General features: G+C 46.6%; 1 protein-coding gene across 1 annotated transcript in view; it reads left to right on the forward strand.

Annotated features, from left to right (window-relative positions):
* CACNA1G (calcium voltage-gated channel subunit alpha1 G) overlaps positions 1-24,708 on the forward strand; it is a 199,046-nt gene that overhangs the window by 79,095 nt on the left and 95,243 nt on the right. The window contains exons 9-14 of the mRNA XM_075014142.1: positions 7,708-7,859; positions 9,377-9,562; positions 10,726-10,840; positions 12,940-13,095; positions 23,305-23,398; positions 24,391-24,575. Coding sequence (XP_074870243.1) covers positions 7,708-7,859; positions 9,377-9,562; positions 10,726-10,840; positions 12,940-13,095; positions 23,305-23,398; positions 24,391-24,575 — 888 coding nt within the window. The remainder of the gene's footprint in view (positions 1-7,707; positions 7,860-9,376; positions 9,563-10,725; positions 10,841-12,939; positions 13,096-23,304; positions 23,399-24,390; positions 24,576-24,708) is intronic.

A 24,708-nucleotide genomic window follows, 5' to 3' on the forward strand; every position in this document is an offset into this window, starting at 1 on the left:
GAGCAGGGATGGTCTGTTCAAACTGCTCCACAAGATAGGCTGTCCTCCACGGTTACTCAAGATGATCCAGTCATTCCACGAAGACAGGAGAGGAACCATCCAATATGATGGCGCATTATCGGATGCTTTCAGAATCAGGAGCGGTGTCAAACAAGGATGCGTGCTTGCTCCGACATTGTTCGGGATCTTCTTCGCACTCCTCCTGAAGCATGCCTTTGGATCTTCAACAGAGGGCATCTTGCTGCATGCAAGATCTGATGGGAAACTGTATAACCTTGCAAGGCTGAAAGCTAAGTCTAAGGTGCGAGAAGTCCTCATCAGAGACATGCTGTTCGCAGACGATGCTGCTGTAGTGTCTCACATAGAAGACCAGCTTCAAAAACTGCTGGATCAGTTCTCCAAAGCGTGCAAGGACTTTGGGCTTACCATCAGCCTAAAGAAGACAAATTTACTCGGTCAGGATGTTGCTGAATCCCCATCAATCAGCATTGACAACTATACGTTAGAGGTCGTCCACGAGTTCGTTTACCTGGGGTCCACCATCACTGACACCCTGTCGTTGGACACTGAGCTAAATAGAAGGATCGGAAAAGCGGCCACAACTCTGTCCAGACTCAGCAAGAGAGTGTGGAATAACAACAAGCTGTACACTCACACCAAAATGCAAGTCTACAGAGCCTGCATCCTCAGCACCCTCCTTTATGGCAGCGAGACTTGGACCCTGTATGCCTGCCAGGAAAAGAGGCTGAACGTCTTCCACTTGCGCTGCCTCAGGCGCATCCTTGGAATATCATGGAAGGACAGAGTGACCAACACCGCCGTCCTCGAGCAAGCTCGAATCCCAACCATGCACACCCTCCTCAGGCAGCGTCGACTCTGCTGGCTTGGCCACGTCCACAGGATGAATGATGGAAGGATTCCAAAAGACATCCTGTATGGTGAGCTAGCCTCTGGCAAAAGACCTCCCGGACGCCCCCAGCTGCGTTACAAAGATGTCTGCAAGAGAGACCTCGGAGAGGTAGGCATCGAGCTGGACAGTTGGGAAGAACTAGCAGACAACCGCAGCAGATGGAGGCAGGGGTTACACAAGGGCCTTCAGAAGGGCGAGTTGAAGATCAGACAGCTAGCAGAGGAGAAGCGAGCGCACAGAAAGCACAATAAGGACTTGCCAGACACCCACTACATCTGCAAGAGATGCAGCAAGGACTGTCACTCTTGTGTGGGTCTTTATAGTCACAATAGACGCTGTAAATGAAGTCCTCAATTGAAACTTTAAAGGGCACGATCCATAGTCTATGCAGACTGAAGGATGCCTACTACTATGTCAACAAATAGATTTGCACTTGCAAATACACCATCCTGGGCACCCAGGAGAAACTCTCAGACACTACAGCTATATAGCCCGTAAGACTGGATGCCCTGAAAACAAAATTTCATATTCGCCAGAGTCTCACTAAAATCTGGTCCACAGTTGTTGATATTTCATTTGAACAACACTCAGGTCTCACTCCTTCAAGTTGCTTGTGGCTTGATCATAGGCAGCTTACCTTTTAATTAGTTACTGCAGCCTCCCATGAGGGAATTACCAAAATCTTGTATGAATGAAGAATCTCAATCTGTGGAAGAAGCACTTTAATCTAACTGGGAGGCAGGTGGTTATCCTACTGCAAGTGAGGCTCATGCTTTGTGTTAAGAATTAAATATAGTGTTCTCCAAAACCAGCAGTTCCCTCCCCACCCCCAAATCAGGACCTTCGCTGAGTATTTGAAGCAAACTCTCTTGTTTCTGATGGGGTGGGGAAGAACAACTTGATCTTAGACATACAACTTCCTTTCTCACTTGGCCACATATCTTAGGAACTAGTTCTTTGTCAGGAATATTTGACTGTCCCAGCTATCTCATGTCCATATCTCTAAAAAGAGCTCTCCACGTGTTCATCATCTCTTAAGGTACGGCTGCAATACAATTGGAGGTTTGGATCGTGGCATATGTGGAGATATCTCTACTGGTTTTAATCTAGCAAGTTCTGAGTACCAGTCGCCTTGAAGTGACATCACCAAAGCCTTCAGCGCAAGCTAGCCACACAGAATTATTCAGGGTCTCAGGAGAGCTGGTACTGCCTCCTCTGAAGTTTGTGCTGATGCAGCTCACTATATTAGTTGTAGTGATCAAGGCATAGGCAGCTCACCCAAGAGTCCACCGGGTCAGGATCAAAGGCAAGAGTATGGAGGGCAAAAGGGGAGGCATGTAGCAGTAGCAAGGCAGCATCTGCATTGTTTTTAGATGGCTCCTTGGGGCAACTTCTTAATTTAAATAGTTGATGTAGGCCAGTGATGGGAAACCCTGCATAGTGGCTGAGCCACATGTGCGGCCCTCCTTCACCTCAGTGAACTGCGGCAGCCTGCGATCCATGGGGTTTGCACCTTTGGCCTCCCAGTCTGCCCCCTTTCCCCCCACATACCTCTCACGCACCAGGGAACTGGAGCCCCATACTATCTGCTTCTCCCTCCTGGCACTGTTGGAGCCATGAATCGCCTGATTCACACTCCATTCCTGCTTCTCCATGCTCCTTGCCAGAGCTGGAATGCCGTGAACAGCTGATTCGCTGCATTCTCGCTCTGAGGTGGGAGTGGGAGGAGTGGGGACAGCATGAATCAGGCAATTCATAGCTCCGAAGGAGAGGGAACAGCAAGGAAGTGCAAGGCTCTGGTGCCCCAGGACGCAAGAGGCATGTGGGAGAGGAGAGCAGCCAGGGGGTCCAAGGGTTGCATCAGTGGGCTGCGTGGGGCCTGTGGGCCGCAGGTTTCCCATCATCAGCCATAGAGTCCTGTCACTCTGGCCTCTTTGGCTGATACTTCCTGCAGTGCCTAACCCTCCAGGAACTGCTGCTCTGTTTGGCTCTCGGTGGGGTAATGTGGAGGCATTTGCCTCCTAGGATCCTACAACCCTGGGATTTTGCTCTGCAGGTCCTTCTGTGGCCCACATACGTTGGGGTGTGGTTTACTGTCCCACGTAGTGGCACCTAGCCCACTTACAGAGAAACAAAGAGTCTCTGCAGCCTTAGCTGAGAGCCAGCTGACTTTTATCTCGGACTGCAGAGGCTCCTGCACTGAGCTGTAGGTGTCCCTGGTTTGAGTCTGCCTGTGGGCAGTTACGCTTACATTGGTGTTTGCACTAGCTACATCAAAGCTCTCTCAGCTGTGCCCATGTGTGCTGCCGCCACACCTTGACTGCAGTGTGGACGTACCCCGTGGCAAGAGAATCTTCTGAATGTCACATTGTTGTCTGTTTCTCCTCTTGGAAACAGGGCAGCTGAGTCTGTTAAAACTGCCTGTGGGGATTTGAACCCCCAGCTGGGAATGACAGCTCCAAATCCCGCTAGGCGGCTTTGACAGTCTCAGGCCACATGTGCTTTGTTGACATGGTGAATACAGTGCTCGTGAAAGGGAAGCTAAGTGGAAAGCACTACACGCTGAACAGCGCGGGGGTATTGTGGTTTTGAAGGTGACCTGGACTTAGCTCATGGGACAGCCACCAGGGGATCCAGAGGGAGGGGAAATAGGGCGGATCTATTTTTTCTTCCAGCAGTGTTTGCTGACAAACTCTGTGCCCTAGACTGGTTGTGGGTCTGAGGGATAGTGAGCTGCCAGCATCTGCACTGCTCACCCTCCTGCACCTCCCCCGCCATCCTTGGGTGCCTCCCCCATGAACGCTTGGAGTTTGAAGAACCAGAGAGCCCGCTAATGAGTGTTGCAGGCTACAGCATGACACCTTTGCTCTGTGTAATGCACGAAGCAGATTATTTTCAAATCTTTCTCATATCTCTTGGCTTTCCTGTCAGATAAACAACATACACCACCTGTATTCCCCACCTCAGCTCCCAGACCATCTTTCTGGGGCCGGAATGATTTTCCTATAACTTGAACTCCAGCCAGAGCAGTGACACCAATTACAGATTTTTGGTTGCCTCAGGATGTTGCTTTCTGACATAATTTCTAACAGCGTCTGTCAGGTGAAGCCCTTCTGAGCTGTGGCTGGTTATTAACAGTGCTTTCAGGTCCTTCTGACAAGAACGGGGGAGACTGGCTGATTGCTGATGACATGTCCCTGTGCTTGTCTCATCTGACAAGGATTCAAGCTCTTCAAGGCATTTGTAAACAAAGTACCAGTGTCCAGGACGTGTTGGGACAGACATAGCCTGGAGCAGGTGCTTTTAATGGTTTTCTTTTAGCACATGTTTAAAGTGGGGAATGCAGCCTCTCCTATCTGCCTCGTCTGTTGCTTTTAAGAGCAGGATCAAGCTTGGATGGAGACTCGAAGAACCCAAGGGAGTTAGGTGCTGACATCCCATGAAACTTCAGTGAGTGTTTGTGAAGCCCAAGTCCCTAAACTCTTTGGGAAATCCCAGAGAGAAATTCTGCTACCACACCTGCCTTTATCTCATGATAGAAGTAATCATGTTGTCTCTCGGTGTCTTAATTTTTTCATCTATAAAACAGGAGTGTACCAGTTTACCTAGCAGATGAAATGCACAAAGTGCAGCATATTACTCTTGTTTTTGTAATTAATCTTAGTTCACCTCCTTGACTGGCTGCATTTCTAAATCTATCTTCCTACATTCTCCAGGAATAAGTAGGTCTACTATGAGAGAGGGAGCCAGGTTCTAGCCTGGATTTTTCTCACTTATTCATGGGCAACCCTGTTCATCAGGCACATTAACTTTTTTCAAGGCAGTAGGATAGCACAGATATAGCTGATGTCAGAATGTAGCCTTTATGCTCAGAATTGCTTGTGAGAATGCGTGAGGAGGAAAGATTCCAAGAGCACATTTCTTTGCAGGGCAAAATAGCTGCCATAATGAGGGAGGAAAAAAAAAAAAGATCTGGCTGCCTCTGAACTCCTGCAGTTATGAATGAGTTGGCAGTTTTCATGACAAGTGCAGGCTTTTGAAATTGTCCTAGGGTGGCGTTTGACATACAAGTTCTCAGTCAAGTTATGATTCTGTGCGTGTTCCAGGACGTATATCATTTTTTAAACCAAGAGTGCGTTTATTAGTGTGAGTTAAAGCTGTTTTAGTTTAACTCAAGAGCAGCAAGAAAAGTAATGTCAAACTCTAGCCCCAGGATTTAGTTACTAATGAGAGTGACACTTCAAGATGAGAACCAATAAATAATGGTTTGTTTTCTTTCCCTGTGGTTTTTCTTCAGCACGTTTAAATCTTTTGCCTTCCACCCCTTTGGTTCTTGGAAAAAAATATATTTTCTGAGATCTGGCCTCTTTTATGGGCTGAGCATTGTTAATGTCATGAGGGGAATCAAAAGCACTTTGAAATGGCTGAGGGATCTTAAATGCCCCAACAAAATCAGCTAAGCATAACCAGTAATTCCTTTCCATAACTTTTTTTGGATATAGCCATTTCCCCAATGGCTTGATGGGGATTTAGTTTTGTCCCAACAAACTCCTGCCAATGTCAAGGCAAGCCCATAGGGATTACATCCCAATGTCAGAAGAATTTTTGTGCTAGTTTATGGAGTAAATATTATGCTAGAAGGGAGGAAGACAAAGTAAGATATATGATTCAGTGTCAGCAGAGGAGAATTAGACATTGAAAAACAGAAAAAATTAAATGCAAAAATTGGCTTTGTCTAATCTGTGTATGTGTAAAGTTCCCCTTTACTGTGGTATCTTGGCACACAGAAGCCGTGTCTACACGTGCACGCTACTTCGAAGTAGCGGCACTAACTTTGAAATAGCGCCCGTCAACGGCTGCACGCGTCGGGCGCTATTTCGAAGTTAACTTCGACGTTAGGCGGCGAGACGTCGAAGTCGCTATCCTCATCAGGAGATGGGGATAGCGCCCTACTTCGACGTTAAACGTCGAAGTAGGGACCGTGTAGTCATTGCGCGTCCCGCAACTTTGAAATAGCGGCGTCCGCCATGGTGGCCATCAGCTGAGGGGTTGAGAGACGCTCTCTCTCGAGCCCCTGCGGGGCTGTATGGTCACCGTGAGCAGCAGCCCTTAGCCCAAGGCTTCTGGCTGCTGCTGCGGCAGCTGGGGATCCATGCTGCAGGCACAGGGTCTGCAACCAGTTGTCGGCTCTGTGTATCTTGTGTTGTTTAGTGCATCTGTGTCTGGGAGGGGCCCTTTAAGGGAGCGGCTTGCTGTTGAGTCCGCCCTGTGACCCTGTCTGCAGCTGTGCCTGGCACCCTTATTTCGATGTGTGCTACTTTGGCGTGTAGACGTTCCCTCGCAGCGCCTATTTCGATGTGGTGCTGCGCAACATCGATGTTGAATGTCGACGTTGCCAGCCCTGGAGGACGTGTAGACATTACTCATCGAAATAGCCTATTTCGATGTTGCTACATCGAAATAAGCTATTTCGATGTAGGCTTCACGTGTAGACGTAGCCAGAGACACACATGATTGCAAGTGACCATTTTCTGTGATAAGGCTACAGTGATGTGCTTGAACCATCCCTGTTTGCCCAGGTACTGCAACATGTATGTTCTTGCCTCACGTGGTTTCAGAAAGTGGGAACTCTTGTATTTATAGCCCTGCATGACATGCTGTAATGGTACCAGGTCACCGGTTAAATTGCCAGCTAATTTTAGGACATTCCTTGTGTTATTTTGTCAGCTGTAAAGTTGCTTAAATTTAGTGTGCTTGTTGAATGAGTGTTAAATCAGAAGAATGAGAGTCAGAGCTCCCAGCGTCTACTTCTAGCTCTGCTACTGAATCACTGTGTGACCTTAGTTAATTCACACTGCCTCTTTGTGCCTCAGTTTGCTCTTCTGTAATATGTTTACCATAATTTGTGCCTAACTCAAATAGGTAACAAGAGACTTAATTAGTATTTGTAAAGAGCTTTGAGACCCTGGGTGAAAGGCAGTAGAGAAGCACGAAGTATTATATACAGGTCTCTTAGCACCACCTATTATTAAGGTTCTCTGACATTTCCCGTTATAGGACCTTGTTTCCAGCTGCTCATATCTTTGCTTAATGATATAGTGTAAGTGTAGAGCAAGATTTTCAAAAGTGTCCGGTAATTTTGGGTCATGTGGTTTTTCACAATGAGGCTGCTCAGCACTTGCTGGGATGGTGGTTCCTTTGCAGCATCTCCGGTTAGGCACCTACAATCACTAATCACGTTTGAAAATCTTAGCTTTAGTCTTTACGTAAGATTAAGACACTTAGTAAATTAAAGAATTGACCTATAATTGATGTTTGTGAGAAAACAGTCTAGTTTGTCCTTCCTTATAAGATAATCAGTGTGTGAGTTACAGATAATGCTCAATCACTCTGTTGGACAGTTACACGTCTCCTCTTGTTACACTAGCAATCAATCAAATGCATATGGTCTACTAAGGACTGCTGCACCCGTCAAAATGACCATTGTTGACGGCATCACACCAGGCACCAAAGTAGCTAGGCTGTAGTTAATGTGGATTTAATGGGTAGATTTACTGCTGTAATGTATAATAGGTGCTTTATCTTACACTGTCCTGCTGGAGTTTTTCTGTCTGCTCTCTTGCCCTTTTACTCACTTGGTTGTAAATCCAACTCTTAGTGACATGCACTTTACGTTACTATTTACATCCTCCTGTAATTGGCCCTGGTCTATTTTCTGGTCTAAATCTGAGCACCTCTAGAGAGTAGATCTGTATGTACCTTGTGACTACTCCCGTCCCTTTTGTTCTTAATCGCAGCCTGAAGAACTCACCAATGCCCTGGAGATCAGCAATATTGTCTTCACAAGCCTCTTCGCCCTGGAGATGCTGCTGAAAGTCCTTGTGTATGGGCCATTTGGCTACATCAAAAATCCATACAACATCTTTGATGGGATCATTGTAGTGATCAGGTACCAGCATGGTGTTCTGCTTACAAGGGTTACTCTTCACTGGGCTATTGAATTAAAATAAAGGATAATGGATAGAAAAGTCTTTCTGGGTTACTTAGGCCCCTGTGATCCTGTGTTAGCTTTTGTACCCCACAATGTTGTTTCTCACTCTTCTGAAAGCTCTCTGTAGCAACCCACCTTGTTCCTGTCTTTTTTAGTTCATTATGTAGGCGGCTATCCTCAGCATAATGTCCCTTTGCCAATGTTTTCCATGTTTCCAGCCATGCCTTGTTGTGATACCTCATTCAGAGCCCTATTTAACAGCGTGTATCCTGTTCCCTCATCTCTTTGCTTACCTCTGGTTTCTTCTTTCATATTCCTGCTCTGCACCTCCAAATATAGAGTCCCTATCTCTCTGATTTCTGTGCATCATTATATCATGAATTTGGATCCTTCTTTTCACTTTCTGTAAGAACCCTAATGGACCCTCACTAGTTCCCTATGCAGCGTTAATTAACTTGCTATGAGATACTTTATACCATCTGTATATTATGAAACATGCCTGTAGACAAACAACCGCCCATCACGCTGCATGCTATGGCTTGCTTCATGGGGTTTTGGTTGCTTGGGTTTGATTTTGTTTGGTTTTTAGAGAGAGCCCCAAACAACAAATGCTGGATCCAAAAACCTCTCGATATAGGGCAAGTTTAGACCTGAACTCTTCAGATGACAAATATTTTGTTGGTCTTTGTGCCTTTGGGTGCATGTGGACACTGTCACTGTGCATGCCGATGCACTCAGTGATTTGCAAGCATGGTTTTGGCATTCTCTAGTCCAGTGGTAGGCAACCTGTGACCCACAAAGCCCCTGGCTGGCCCTCTCTCCACTCACCCCTCTCACCCCCCGCCACCATGTCTCCTGCACACTGGGGCAATGGAGTCGTACATTTCCTTGCTCCTCCCAGCACTTCTGGAGTCACAGATCACTTGATTCTCATTCTGTTCCCGCTCCTCCCTCTTCCCTGCCAAAGCTGAAATGCCATGAATCAGCTGTTCGCGGCATTCCGGTTCTGGGATGGAGGGGGAGCAGCAGGGACAGAGTGCAAATCAGGCAATCATTATGGCTCCAAACGTGCTGGGAGGGAGTAGCAGGTAGGTGCACAGGCACTGAGGAGAGAGGCAGACTGGGAGGCTGCAGAACCACAAGGGGAACCCCGCTGAGGCCTGCATCCCACCGAGGTAAGGGAAGGCCACTTATGCAGCCCACCCACTGTTCAGGGTTGCCCTCCCCGCTCAAGTGGGACTCCACTCTTTGTAAATCTGATTCTTAGTTCAGGTACCAGAAAGCACTGTCTGTACAGACCTCCCTGATTGTCTCCCTACTTCCGATGCCTGTTTTCTTTAAGCTTTCCAGCTTTAAGAGTGGATCTTTCCTTTCCCTTCTCTCTCCCTTTCTCTCTTCTCTGACTAGATGCATTTATGTTCTGGGCTTCCTTTTCCACACTGAGCAGCAAACTGTAAATCTCTTTTCTTCCACAGTGTCTGGGAGATAGTGGGACAACAAGGTGGGGGCCTGTCAGTTCTGCGGACCTTCCGTCTCATGCGAGTCCTGAAGCTGGTCCGTTTCATGCCTGCCCTCCAGCGCCAGCTAGTGGTTCTTATGAAGACTATGGACAATGTGGCCACCTTCTGCATGTTACTGATGCTTTTCATCTTCATCTTTAGGTGAGTATGTGGCCAGGACTCAGATTTCTTTTCCTGATCTTTTTGTGCTCTCTGCTTTTAGTTTCCAGTCCAGTGAAGGTAAATAGCTCATGAAGGCAAATAGCTCTCTTGAAGTGAATGTCTGGAGGAGAAACACAGTAGCCTCCACTGCACTGCAGGGGAGCAGATATGGGCCCTGCAGACCAATGTCTGACCTTGGGTTCCCTGTGTGGGACAGAGCCTTGCTGACGTCTGTGTTTGTGAGGACTTTCTCAAGGGAAATCCCTTCTGCTGGGTGATTCTGCCACAGATGTCACCCCAAGGCAGCAGGTGTATGACATCATAATCCTGCTGTAGTTCAGAGGACAAGCCGGAAACCTTATTCAAAACAGTGTCATTCAAAAGGCAGAGAAGGGAATGTTCCTAGAATAAACCAGCCCAAGTCAGTCTCATTCACACACACAGCTCTTTTATCCCCTTTGCATCCATTCTCCAGCCTTCCCCTGGTCTCTTCTCTCTCCAAAAGCTTTGGGATTGGATCCACTGAAAAATTAAGCAGCCCAGAACTTTCAGGGCATTGGAAATCCAAACCCAGATCCAGGCATAGAAAATGGCCCTAATCTTTCTAATAAGCTAAACTTACTCAGAAGCCAACCCCAGATGACACCCTCTCTGATACACAGGAGGCAAGGTTGGTTTGACCCAAGAAATACCAATGGGAGAGTTGGCGGGAAGTTGGCAGGAATTTCTTTGTCTATACTAGGCAAAGAAAGTCAACCACAGATACGCAATTCAAGCTACAGCAGTTGCGTAGCTAAAATCACATATCTGCTCTCAGCTAGCTTGTCTGTCTCTACTGGGGAAGGTTGATAGGAGAGTTTCTTCTGTTGACCTCCCTTACTCCTCATGTCTCGTGAAGAGTACAGGGGTCAGCTGCAACCCCGAGAGGTCAATTTCATGCATCCATACAAGATGCGCAAAGTTGAACCATGGAAGGTCGTCCCTGAGCAGGTCGATCTTTCAGGGTGATGTAGATAATAGCCTTAAGCTTGCTTTCCTCCATGGAGGGAAGTGTTACTCACAGTAAGTAGTCAGACAATATCCTGAGACGCACAGGGCCACCATTTCACGCTGCTTCCTTTAACATCAGCTTCAACCCAGTATTGACTTCTTTTATTGCTCAGTATCCTCGGGATGCATCTCTTTGGCTGTAAGTTTGCTTCAGAACGAGATGGAGACACCCTGCCAGACAGGAAGAACTTTGACTCCTTGCTGTGGGCCATCGTCACAGTTTTCCAGGTACAACTGCCAGAATGCCTTCCCAAGCGTGCTTTCTGGGGCTGCAAGGGGGCGGGAGAGTTTGGACTTGCTTTGCAAAATGCTTTCCAGAGCTCAGTAAAACTAATAGTTGAGGAAGAGAGAAACCAAAAAGTATCAGGAAGAGGGTAGGGCAGGAACATTTTCTGAGGCTACACGATAGCTAATGATGATATGATGAAAGGGAAGCTCCAGGAGACACCAAAAGCTGCAGCGGAAAAGGCTCTTGCGGGAGCAGTGGTGAGACTGAGGAGTGACAGAGGAGTAATTTGTGTGAGTGAAGGATGGGTCTGAAAGCAAAGCTGGTCCAAGTCCAATGAAGGCTTCCTACCAAGACATCCAGGCTGGAGTCACGTTTCTGTAATCAGGAGAAGCTGCTTTTTGGTGATAATTTGTACTTGTCGTGTTTTGGTGATAATTTGTACTTGTCGTGTATTGCTGTTGGCAGAGGTGAAAGTAAGCGGGTGCGTCCGGGTGCGCGGCTCTGGCAGGGGCTGTCTGAGCTGTGGCAAAAGCCAGCTGAGAGCTATTTAAAGAGCTGGCAGGGACTTGGATTGCAATAGGACAGTACCTGTAAGAAATTGTAAGTTACTTTCACCCGTAGGCGGTGAGTGGAGGCCCATCTGGGGAAGGCAGGTACCAGCCAAGCCCATTCCGTCACCCTCATGCCCTATAGTGCCAAGCCCAGCTCCCCACTTCCCATTACTGCTTCTAGCCTCTGACCCCTTAATCCTCCATCCAAGGGGCGTGGCCCCACCCTTCCTAGCCAGCTAATGGCTGGAGAGCCAGACAGCCTCGACCCTGAGCCGCCAAACAGGTGCAGCCCTCCCATCCCTCCCCAGGTGGCAGGATGGCCCTGCCTCCCCCCATCCCCTCCAGGTGGCCAGACAGCTGAGGCTCCAGCCCCAGCCCCCTCCCCATGGGTGGACAGACAGCTGCGGCAGCTGCCCCTGCCCTTCCTAGATTACCAGACAGCTCCAGCCCCCACCTTCCCCACACATCTGGTCCCTGACCTCCACCGGCAGCGGGGCTGCTACACTGCCAGCTCCAGCCCTAGTCCTCACTGGGCAGCTGCACTGCAGCCTCTGCCTTCCCCGGGTGGTCGGGGAATGTGGGCCATTTTGGGAAGGCAGTGCCGTCCCTTGCCTACATTAACTGCCGCCCACGCTTGCAGCCCAGCTGTTGGCAAATCTGGACTGTGTGTTCAGTCTTTGTTGGCTCTTCCTCTCTCTTTGCAGGCAGAAGGAAATGCCAGTGCATGGCCATGCAGCAGTCAGTTAAGCCTCTTCATGTTATCAACTGGAGTTCCTTGCAGAGTGTCAGGGCAGCTCGTGGCCCGTGGGGTTAGAGTGTGGGGCAGGGAGAGGGCAGTGAACTAAGTGCTGTCCTTGTCTTTGCTCTGATCCAGTGGGTGACGTGGGCCAAGTAACAATCCTTCTCAGCCTGTCTGCAGGGTGAGTGTGTTCCCCTCCCTTACAGACCTGTTGAGAAGCAGACTAGCGGTATGCCCCTGTGCAGCCTTAGCGTTCCATACTGCCGGTGTGCTGTGTTCCCCCAGTGTAGGACCTTTACCTGTTTAAAGCTTGAAGACACGCAGCTCTGCCCACCAGGAGCATAAATAAGAGCCTATGAGAACAAAGAGTCCCTACTCAGAATGGAGGTAACATTGGGCTGTTGTGATGTTATGGTTAGGGTCACCATGTTGGAACTTTCTAAAAAGAGGACACCCCGGAGAGGGAGTGTATTTGTATCAGTATCAGAGGGGCAGCCAAGTTAGTCTGTATGTTCCAAAGCAAGAAGAAGTCCTGTGGCACCTTATAGACTAACAGCTATTTTGAACGTAAGCTTTCATGGGCAAAGACCCTCTTCGTCAGATGCACGAGTCGCTTCTTGTGGTATTAGTATCAGTATCTACCAACTCACCTTGTATTAATGTACTACCATATACAGTATAGTATATATAGTACATTAATACAAGATGATTTGGTAGATACTTATGCAGATACACCCTCTCTCAGGGGCATCCTCTTTTATGAAAATTCAAATATGGTAACCCTAGTTATGGTGCCCTTTCTCTGCAGATTCTGACTCAGGAAGACTGGAACAAGGTCCTCTACAATGGCATGGCATCTACTTCTTCCTGGGCTGCTCTCTACTTCATTGCCCTCATGACGTTTGGGAATTATGTTCTCTTTAATCTATTGGTGGCCATCCTGGTGGAAGGTTTCCAGACTGAGGTAAAACCTGACAGACCTCTGCTCTTTACCTCTTTCTCTAGAGAGTGGGGAGGGTCTAGAACCAGCATCTCTCTGGAATTTAAATTTACCAAAGGGAAAATTGATTCACTGAACTAGAGAGAGGGGGAGGAAAATAACACTGTTTTGTGGTTGGGACCAAGTGCAATAAACCAGCCTGGTTAATGGAGCTGAACTGAAAAGCTTTGTTAGCATTAATATAACAGCAAAGGCTCAGCTGTGAGTCAGTCCGTGCTGATGGAATAAAGTGCTCTGAGGATGTCTTTGAAGGGGGGCTTTGTGTGTGGGAGCCAGATTAAAAACCATCCCCGTAAAGTACAACAGGCAAGTGAGAGATTAGTGATACGATCATCTATCTGAGGGGGGTCTGTGTTGTGGATCTTCTCCTGCTTGTGGCTCGTGACACATTGCACATTTTTAACTTCATTGTTCCTAATCTGTTAATTGATTCCTCTGGCTGCTAACTATCTGTAAGTGTCTGTGGGAAGTCAAGGAAGGGGCCTTAGATCTGACTTGGGCATGACCCCCGGGGATTTTCAGACTCCGCAGTTCATAGTGAATAAATGTAACAGACTCCCTAAAACTAGCAGCCAACTAAGGCTTCCAATGACCCAGGTCTCTACAGGCTAACTGAAGAAAACCAACAATAACATGCCAATGAGGAAGGAGAAGAGTGAGCTTTAAGCTTTGTAGAAGGGCTTAGATAGGTACAAACCAACACTGTTCATCAGTACCTAGTAGTACTGGCTGTAATTTGAAGCAATGTCTCATCTTATGGGTGTGGGTGTTGGGAGAATAATAAACATTAAGGTTTGTCACCTCGTTGTGCCATAATAATTCATAACACCATGACTAGCTATTCATGCATCCTGATTGCTTTTGTATTTTCCAAGAGCGGTTTAAGGGGATAATTTTGTTGACTAGTTCTGGGAGGAGGCTGTAGGTATGTGTGTTGTCATTTTGCCCTGGGTTAGAGCATTTTTCTTAATTACCTTTTATCATACCTATCTCTCTGTAAGTTGTCTTCTCTCTCATGGAAAATGAAGGTGAGGTCATTGTCAGGTTCTTCAGAACAACAGAAGATTTCCTTTCAGGAGATGGCATGTGCTTTTCTTAGTCAGGTGTGGGAAATAAATTTTTGATTGGGGGTGGATCACTCCAAGATTTTGGTAAGTGGTCCAGGGCTGCATTTTCTATGGAGTGGTTGCAGGGTCTGGGATGGAGGTTGGGTGCACAAGGGAGCTCAGGGAAGGGGATTTGGGATTAGGAGAGAAGTGGGGTCTTAGAGGGAGTTTGGGTGAAGGAGGGGTTGTGACTGGGGCAGGGGATGGAAAGGGTGGGTGCATGGTCTAGGAGATGGTGGGTTCAGGAGAGGATTCTGGTCTGGGGAAGGGATGTGGGAGGAAGTTGTGACCTAGGGTAGGTGGGTGGAGAAGGTTTGGGTGGTGAGTTGGGAAAGGAGCAGGTGGTGACATGAGGCAGGGAGTTGGGGTGCAGGAGGGAGTGAGATGCCAGATGCAGGCTGTGGCTGGCAGGCACTTACCTGGGTGTCTCCCAGCCAGCAGCCCAGTGGGACCCTCAGGCAGGGTCCCTGCCTGCCACAGCCCCAGGCTACCCAAAGAGGTTGGCTGGTGCAGCTTCAGCACCATATGCAGTGTGTGGGGTGGGGAAGGGGGCAGAGACTTTGTGCACTGGTTTTCCAGCCAATGGGAGTGATGAGGATTGAACTGGGGGAGGGTGCAGTGTGTGAAATCTTCCCTCTCCCCTCCCACAAGTGGTGTGTAGCACCTAGAGGCACAGGACCCCAGCAGCCAACCACTTTGAGGGGGCAGGCAGGGAGCCTGTGGTGAAGGTCCCGCTGGGCTGTGGGGCAGATCCAAAGGCTTGGCAGACTATATTTTGCCTCCCCTGGCGTAAGTAAGAGTAAGCACAAAAAACAACAACTTGTCCTCTTCAAAAACAATGAGGAGACCTGTGACACCTTAAAGACTAATATGAATTTGGGCATAAGCTTTTGCGGGTAAAAACAACTTCATTGGGTGCCTTGCGTGGCAATCACAAAGGTAGGGGTAGATATATGTACTAGCATATCATGAAGGACCTGTGTTAATGAGGCCAGTTCAGTTAGGGTGGATATGGCTCATTCCCCATAGTTGATAGGGGAGATCTAACACCTCTACCTCCTCACGGTTGTCCTCTTCTGAATGATGAAATTCAATAAGGACAAATACAAAGTATTCCACTTAGGAAGGAACAATCGGTTTCACACATACAAAAGGGGAAGTGGCTCTCTAGGAATGAGTACTGCAGGAAGGGATCTAGATGTCCTAGTGGATCACAATTTGAATATGAGTCCAGTGCAAAGAAGAGCAAAGATGGTTCTGGGATGCATTAACAGGGAGTGTTGTAAGCAAGACACCAGAAGAAATTCTTCCACTCTGCTCAGTGGTGATTAAGCCTCACCTGGACTATTGTGTTCAGTTCTGGGCATGTTTCAGGAAAGAAGTGGAGAAATTGGAGAAGATCCAGAAACAAGAAACAAAAATGATTAAAAGTCTAGAGAACATGACCTGTGAGGGAAGACTGAAAGAATTGCGCTTGTTTACTTTGGAAAGGAGAAGATTGAGAGGGCCTTGATAACAGTTCTCAAGTACCTGAAAGTGTGTTACAAGGAGGAGGGAGGAAAATAATTCACCTTGACCTCTGGTGATAGAACAAGGAACAATGGGTTTAAACTGCAGCAATGGAGGTTTAGGTTGGACATTAGGGAAAATCTTCCTAAGTCACAGGGTGGTTTCACACTGGAATAAATTGCCCCAGGAGGTTATGAAATGTCCATCATTGGAGGTTAGACAAAAACCTGTAGGGGATGGTTTATATGGTGTTTGAGCGCAGGAGATTGGACTTGATGATCTCTAAAGGCTCCTTTCAGTTCTGGTATTCTATGATTCTGTGTCTGGCTTGAAACCGAGGTTCTCTCTGGTCAGTCTTATTTATTAATTATGGAATGGCCACCTGATCGAAATTTCACTTTCTGAAATGATCCATTAAAGAAAAGTACATAACTTTTTAAAAAACATCTAACACCATTTCCCTGAAAGTGCCAATCCAGTTGTTTGTTTATTTGTTTTGAGGAAATTAGTTTGTCTCTAGACACTGGCATTGGGGGATCAAATTCTGATCTTAAAATTGTTATTGTAGCAGTGTGGCAGCCGGAGCTCCAGGCTCCGTTTGAAATGCTGGGCCCGGGGGCTACTGCCTCCTTTACTCCTCCCCATCTCAGTGGGCCTGGAAAACACTAATACACAGATTTAACTTTAATTCGATGGTACATATGTACATACCTAAAATTAAGCGTGTGCTTAAATGAATCCCTGAATCTGAACCATATACTGGTGTATCCAAGGCCAAAATCTGGTTGAGGGACTAATTCCAAATTCTGATGTCTGTTATGCTTGTGTTGTTCCTGTTTAACTCCCTCAGTGCTGATGAAGTTACTCCAGATTTACACCAGTGTCACTACAATCGGAATTCGGTTGTCTTTCCGAGGTTTTAAATATGTATCCTCTCCCTCCCTTCATCCCACGCAACCAATTGTAAGAAGCTCTTGGTAGTTTTCTAGGAAAATGAAATTCGGTAAACAAATCTGTCACTTCCGTTACAGTTTTCCTTAGGCAGGTAGGTAGGTAGGGTGGGTGTTTGCTGGATATTATGAGTCAGATCTCAGGTGGTGTAAACTGGCATTACTCTGTTGATGTCTGTAGAGATACATTTCCTTATATCAGCTGAGGTTCTGCACCTGATTCTTCAGTTTATTTGGCTTTAAAACCAAAAAATGTTTCCATTGCTTGTAAACACACATATTGCTAAGTAAAATCAGATGAGATCATCATAGTAAATAATTCTATGCTCTTATCTCCTGGGTCCTTGCTCCTGTATTCCTGATGTATCTGTTTATTATTATTATTTCATTGTCCTTCAGATTCCTCGTGTTGCTGCTGCTTTCATCTCTCCCATCCAGAGTGCTTTTTCTCAAGCTGCAAACACCTTGTTAACATGAGTCAGTGCATGCCTTTACAGGCCTTTTGGTTGCTAAGCAGCAGATGTACATATGTAGTTCGGAAACAAAAAGACCCTATTCCAAACTTTCAACAGAGAGCCGTGTGTTTTGTAGTTACGTGGCCATGGCATGCCAAGGGCACACACCGAATTTTCTGTAGCTTGTGGTTCTTTTCAGTATGCATTCTGTGACTCTCAGAATGTGTGCCTGAACCCACAGCAGCTCTAAGGTGCAGAAGACCAGCAAGGTCTGGCTCCATTTGATAAAATCATCAGAGCTCTGCCCTGAAGATTTGTCTCTGAAACAATGACTCCTGGTAAGAGAGCTTTTTGTCAGACATAAAGCTCCTCTCCTGAGGGATTTCATGATAATGTTATCTCTGAAGCATATTCTTCCATTGGTAATCGTCTCAATTTCATGGTCCTCCTGGCTTCTCTTCTCATCTCTGGCAGTCCTCAGTTGCTAGTTTCCCTTCTATGTGCCCAGTTCTTCTTTAATTCCACCTTTCCCATCACAAGGTGAGCACAGTGCAGTGAGGATGGGGTCGGGCAACCATGCAGAGCGCTTGCAAGCAAATACCTAGAGTCTGCAGTGTAGTACCAGCTAACCAGTCTGAGACAACAAGAGATTGACATCTCCTGGGATTTTCAAACAAAGGAAAATCATGAGTTTTCACTTACCAATGATATACATTTCTTACTGTATTTTTATCTCATCCTTTACTTTTTACATTCCAATCAGTTTCACTGGGATTGTGTATGTTTCATCTTTTGCTGTTTTATGTATTAGAATAAAGTTTGACAATATTTTAAATTATGTGTACAAGATGGCTTGAGCATTGGCCTGCGAACCTTAGGGTATTGAGTTCATTCCTTGAGGGGGCCATTTAAGGATCTGGGGCAAATGGATTGAAAAAAAAAAAAGATGGTGCTTGGTCTTGCCAAGAGAGCAGGGGACTGGACTTAATGACCTCACAAGGTCCCTTCCAGTTCTATGAGATGTCTATCACCATATGTTTGGAAAGGCATTGCTGTCCTATTTGGAGCCAAATTTTGATTTGCTGTTCTTAAATATTGTTCTAATTTATAGGGGGATGTACAGATTGAATTGCTGTAATCTGGAACACTCTCATCCAGCATGATTTCAGTTAGTCGGATGATCAGTTATACTAGGTGTGGCCAAGTTTCCCACAGTTCCATAAAGTTTGTTTACACCCACCAGTCCTGACACTCAGTGTTTTGATATTTAGCTGTGATTTACCCCTAAATCTCTTCTAAGAGCCCAGTAAGCAGTGGAAGTGTTGGCAATATGCTAGAAAATATTAACCTCTCTGGCCTGGCAAATTCTCTCGTCCAGCACCAATCAGGTCCCGAGGGTGCTGGGTAAGAGAGGTTTAACCTGTATCTCCTTGCTAAGAAATTAGCCCAGTTGTCATAGCTGTAGCTGTGCAAGTAACGGATATTTCAATTCACTGGTAATTTCAAAAAATCAGGAAAATTGTTTTGGAGTCAAAAAAAAAAAAACCCTTTGCTGAGATTAAGGTCTCTTTCACTTTTTAAAATTTAAGGCGATTTTGAAACAACAACTCATTTCACAAGGAATAGTCAAAATGTTTTGTTTAGAAAATGTTGAAATAAAACATTTTGCCTTTTAAAAATAGGTCTTTTTTTTCTTCACTGAAACAATTCACCAAAATTGACACAAATTTGAATTTTTTGTTTGTTTGTTTGTTTACCTCAGCATTTTTAACTGCAAAATGTGGGAGGAAAATTTACTCAGCTTATAACCAGCACCAAGATATCAATGGGATAGGTGAGAGCTACATCAAAAATAATAAGCAGACTCCGCCTACTTCCTCTCTAGTATGCAGCCGATTTAGAAATGCCATTCCCAGCGCTGCATGTTTCTCCCCTCCTGCTTGAATACGCTGAGAAGTAAAAACAGCTCTGGCAAGGCAACTTTTGCTATTGATATGGAAGGGTAAAAGGGAGTAAAGATGTGTGTCTTCCAAGTGGAAAAGGATAAAGTAAACATGAAATTGTTGTTTTCAAGATATTTGGGGCCCAATTCTGGAGTCATTACTCAAACAAACCCCCGGGGCCTGATTCAAAACTCATTGAAGTAAATAGACTCCGACTGAATTCAGTGGGCTTTGGGTCAAGTTGTCATTGTCATCTGCCCCTGCCCCCCACACACACACCCATTTTCAGTGAGAGTTTTAACTAAGGAAGGCAGGATCAGATCCAGTCAGAGTAACAACATCTCTAATCTCTAAAAGTTTCAGATGGCTTCCCTGGAACTAGCCTTAATGGGATCAACATTGTAGGTTAATTAAAAGCATGCATTGCTGCCTAATGACACCATAATAAATACAGCTCTCATTATACAGCCACAAAAACCCTGAGCCTACATAGATTTAATAATTAGTGGGTATCTCCTTAACGCGAAGAGCTCTCACGTTAGAGCTAAATCAAATACTCCTTTTGAAACACTTACTTGAAAGGTAAGGATGATCTCGTCCACCTTGTTACTTCCCTTGCACTTAACAAAGTTGACAGTGTCTGAGGAACCCAAGGTTTTTTGACCTCTTCTGCTTTTTAATCTTGGTATGAAATTGCTGCTGATGGCTACGCATGACCCTTCTCTACCCTCTTTTCTTTTTCCTTTGCTTCCTTCTCTCTCTCTCTCTCTCTTTGAGCCACTCTCAATTTTGATGCTGAAATTATGAAAATCAACCCCCCCCTCACTTCCCTTCCCCCATTTTTACCTCAGGAAGTCACCAAGCGAGAAGATGCGAGTGGGCAGTTAAGCTGTATTCAGCTGCCTGTCGACTCGTCGGTGGTACGTAAGAACTCAGCATGACCCACCCAAACGCCACTGTCGGGTAGTTGTCTCGCTGTGTGGTGACTGGTCACACACCGTGATTCTGTTCTCATTGTAGTAGCTGTCGTTCTGTTGTTGTCATTGTGGAGCGAGCCTTGATTTTAAGTCTCTTCCTGCTTTGTGGAGTCAGGTCAACACAGACTCTCCAGTGTCAGCTGACATTGTTCTGGCTGCCTGAGCCTTTAGTGCTCAGGCCTTGACTCTTCCCACTCAGGAGAGCTCACCAATGCCTCTTAGCACATGCTTCCTCCCTCTGGCACACACCTGTGCGCTCTTGTGCACACACACATGCTCTTTCTTGCACATGCACGTGCATGTTCTTCCACACATTCTCACACACACACTTGCACTCTCACATACACACGCTCTTGTTCAGGCTCTGTCTCTGACACGTGCACTCCCTTTTACTTTCTCTCACACATGCTCTCGCTCTCTTGCGCACACACTTGCACATGCTCTTGGTCTCTCATGGACACACACTCACATGCACATTCTCTTGCACACACAAGCTCGCTCTCTCTTGCACACAGACTTGCACACACACTCTAGCATGTGCACGCACACACACATACGAACTCTCTCTCTGCAACACACACACACATAGACACATACGGCACATCCGCCACAGAACCTCTAGCTGCCTGTGGTGAAGCAGAGAGCACCACCGAAAACTGAAAGGACCTAGAATCAAGGCTGCCTGTGGACGCCCATGTGTGAGAGCGCTGTGCTCTGGAGAAGTCCGTATTAAAACAAAGGGAGCTGCAGTAGTCACTGGTGGAATAAATGTTCTAGTTCCACCAGGCATTATGGACTGGAATCACTGGGGACAGTCTCTGGCCTGTGTTCTAAGGGAGCTCAGGTTAGGTGACCTTAAATGTCACTCCTGGCCTTAAAATGTATGAAGCTGTGAGCCTATGAGAGCAATCACACACCAAATGCTGCCTCCCCCTGTCCTTTACCCACCTTTCCCTTCTCATGCATCTTCCCTTTTTCACGTCCACCCCTTTTCTGTTCTTTCCTGGAAGCTCTGGCTTTTACTTTAGCACAAAGACACTTTCTGTTGTGTTTGGTACATTCTGCCCCCTTTGGTACAGGCTGGTTTAGCTGTGGTACAAATACTATCCACCTCAATGTAGCATTATGTTTTAAAGGGGATTTTAACTCTGTGTTCTCTCATAAACACTTTTCCATCCAGAAAAGCAAACGGGGAACACAAAACCAGGTATGGGCCACAAGGCCCTGTAATGAGATGCTTGCTGCAGCCACCCTTACTATGTATGTCACATGCTGTATTAAAGAAGGTGATGGTATCAGCATAGTCTGTCACAGCTACCGTGGGATGCTTCCAAAAGATGGGGTTTGGTGCTCTGGGGATGGAAGATTGTGGTTCCCCCTGTGGTCCTTCTCCTCCTCATTAATATGCATGTCTTCCTGCCTCCTGCAGTGCCCCCCTTGTCAGTGACAGAACACTGGAGGAACACAAATTAAGTAATGAAAACTACGTGCATTACTCATTAGCTTTTAATGACCCATTAAAGAGAAGTGAGTAATTACTGGCAGGCTTTCTGGGAAAGAATGCTTGGAGTCCGCATTCCATTAAAGAGACAGAGAATTTAAAAATGTATCTAAATTCTAGCCAATCTTAGCTTAATATTCCATCTTGAAAAGGTCAGTCCTGGCCCTTCAAAATTCTGCCAGCCCCTCCTGGTGAGTTTCTGCAAATAACAGGGCAATACTGCTGGGCAGGAGGAAATTTAAAAGGCAAGGGCTCCATTTCATGCTCTCCATTTTCAAACTTCTCCAAGAGAGTCCACCGTGTGATTGGAGAAAAAGCCACTGTTTGGCTGAACCACCGAAACGGTATAGAGATTGTGGGCCTGACCCTGGTCTCTTTAGCCAAGCAAAACTCCCACTGATTTTCTCTGTGGGCTTTACCTGCGTAAGGAGTGCAGGTCCGTGTCTCGTTTTGAATGTTGTCTCCTTCAGCCTGCTGCTCTAACACCTTACTCCTCAGCGGGGGCCATTCTGGCTTTTAAAATCAAACATGTACCCAAGCACCAAACTTCACCAGGGTGGCCTAGGGCTAGTGGTGCAGCTTAATCTTCACTGGAGGTATTGGGTTCTTTTGTGCACCTAGATTCTCCTAGTGCTAAAGTAAGATGCTGCTTGGCTTCTCTCTTGTCTGCATTTCCCCTCTTCTTCCTTCCCCTCCCCAAATACATCATACGAATGGAGGGTGCCCTTTTGCCAGAATTACGGTTTCAGCAGCCGATCCGCCCCCCCTTCAGATGGGAATAATTCTGGCAAGCTCCATTTCTGGCTGATGTATTGTGATTATGCCACACCCAGCGTATTTCCCCTCAGTGCCAAAGGACAGAATCAAAAAGGGCTGAGCTGGGAAGGCCTTGATTCGGTCTATGTACGATGTCAGCAGTGCCTGCGCATGGCATTGTCAGAGCATGATAAGCAATGGAAGCAGTGAGTGATGGTGAATTATTTAACATTCCATAGAAGGGAGGCTCAAGTTGGTTTCCTGGATAGGTGTCTGAGGGTGATCAAGATCAAAAGGGGAAACCCCTCGTCAACTACTGGCGTTCTAAATTGTACAACAGAATGCAACCTCCCCAAAATAAAGAACCACTTCATATTGGGTGAAATGGTCACCATGGGGATGGCTAATTAGCCTTTATTGGGTTGTCTCTCTTTGGGATCTCCTTTATCACATGCCAAGTGCTCTTATGGCACATCATGTAACTTTTCAGAGGCAGACATGGGTAATCTGCTGAAACTTATGGTCAAGTGTTTATGCCACTTGCTGAAGTTTGAATTATTTCATATAAACGGCAGCAGAAAGGGCTCTATACAGTGTGCACATGTAAACAGTTCTAATCCACAGCCCTTGATTAAAGGTCACAGATAAGAAGCGTTAGTTTTAAATCCGGTGAATGTTATTGGGTTTATGTCCTTTCCTTAGTATCTCTCCAGTGTACAACTTCAGCAGAGGTAGACCCCGACCTTCGACTGCTTTATAGGTCTGCACCGTAGCTCTGTCCTTCAGGAGTATAGTTAACATTAAGTGGTATAAATATGTGCATGCCTCATTGTGTGGAAGGTGATGTCACATTGTGGTACAAATTTCAGTTGGTCACTAGATGTGGTGTTGGAGATGGGACTCATTGTTCAGTAGGCATTTCCACACTCCCCAGAGCCAGTCTCCCTGGTTGTTCAGCTGCTCTGTTTTGCTCTAGGGAGATGCCTCTAAGTCTGATTCTGAGGGGGATCTTTTCACTCATAGCCTGGAAGAAGAGGGTGGACTTAAGAAAAACTTGTCAAACCCAGCCTGTAAGTAACCACACTGGCAATCGGTCTTTCTTGGGCAGCTTCCCTTGATAAGAAATGCAATGTGTCCAAGAGAGGAGAAAACCTTTCTTGTGCTGGGGCAGGTATTAAAGCAATATCTCAGGCCATTACAAACTATCAAGGCATAACTGATTTTAAATGTGAGTCATAGATGATGACCTGAAGGCAAAGATCTGTAATAATGACAGAGTCCACTATCTCCCAGAAAAGTGCAAGAACCAGCCCACGTACAATTAGTAGGGGGTTTATAACTAGGGAGGAAAATAGCAGGGAGGCACAGTCTGTGAATCTCACATAAAGAGGCTGCCAAGCTGTGAGGAGAGGAGGCCCAAGGAATGGTGCAGGTGAGCTTTGCATGCAGACATATTTTATTGTCCATGAGGGAAGAAGGGGAGGAACTGAGGGAGTCCATCCTCAGGAGGAGAGAGAAAGAGTGTGGGGCCAGAGAACATGCTCAGCTGTGCTGTAGGACTTCCAGCAAAAGAGCATGGAGGAAGGAGTACAGGAGAGCAAGGAAGAGCCTAGGGAGAGGAAGTAGGAAAGGAGAGGGGACACTGTGGGAGCAAAACCTGTGAAGAGATGTAAGATCAAAGGAAGTGGGAGGTTTGTGGAGGCCTGGTTGGCAGCCTGGTGGTGATTCGGAAGCAGCAGATGACAAACCAGTGTCTGTTCTTGGCTGCTGATCTCTTAAATGGGTTTATTTAAACCATTTCTGAATTTAAACCCAAATCCCAATCTCCCACTCACTTGCTCCTTGAAAATCACCTTTGTCCCATTCATCGAAGAGTTCTCTCCTCTTTGTGAGAGGATGTTTCCGGCCCCCTGGCCTCCCCCAGTTCTGATTAGAGCTGGCTCCTGTAGGGCCATTGCTTCCTTTGTCACCCTGATTTTGGGTACACCATTGATGGGGAATGATGGTTTATTGCATGTCCCTAAAGCTGCCGTACCTAAAAAAACTCTTGTGTTGCTTCCAGTGATGGCACTGAGCGACCACCCAGAGCTGAAGAAGAGCCTGACCCCGCCCCTCATCATCCATACAGCTGCCACCCCAATGCCAATGCCCAAGAGTGCCACGTTGGGAGATGCCATTCGGGGCTGTGACTCTCGCAGGGCCAGCAGTGTCTCCATGGATCCCAATGCCTATGAGCTCAAATCACCGGTATGCCACTTGTCTTCGCGATCGCCCCACATGGCAGCTTTGTTTCTGTTTGCTTTGTGCAGTGGTTTCTATCTGTGCACGCCATCTGCCCGTCTGTCTGGGTGTTTGTACTATACTCACTGCCTTGGTGTCG

The sequence above is a fragment of the Carettochelys insculpta genome, chromosome 20 (assembly GCF_033958435.1).
Source record: "Carettochelys insculpta isolate YL-2023 chromosome 20, ASM3395843v1, whole genome shotgun sequence".
Classification (NCBI taxonomy): Eukaryota; Metazoa; Chordata; order Testudines; family Carettochelyidae; genus Carettochelys; species Carettochelys insculpta.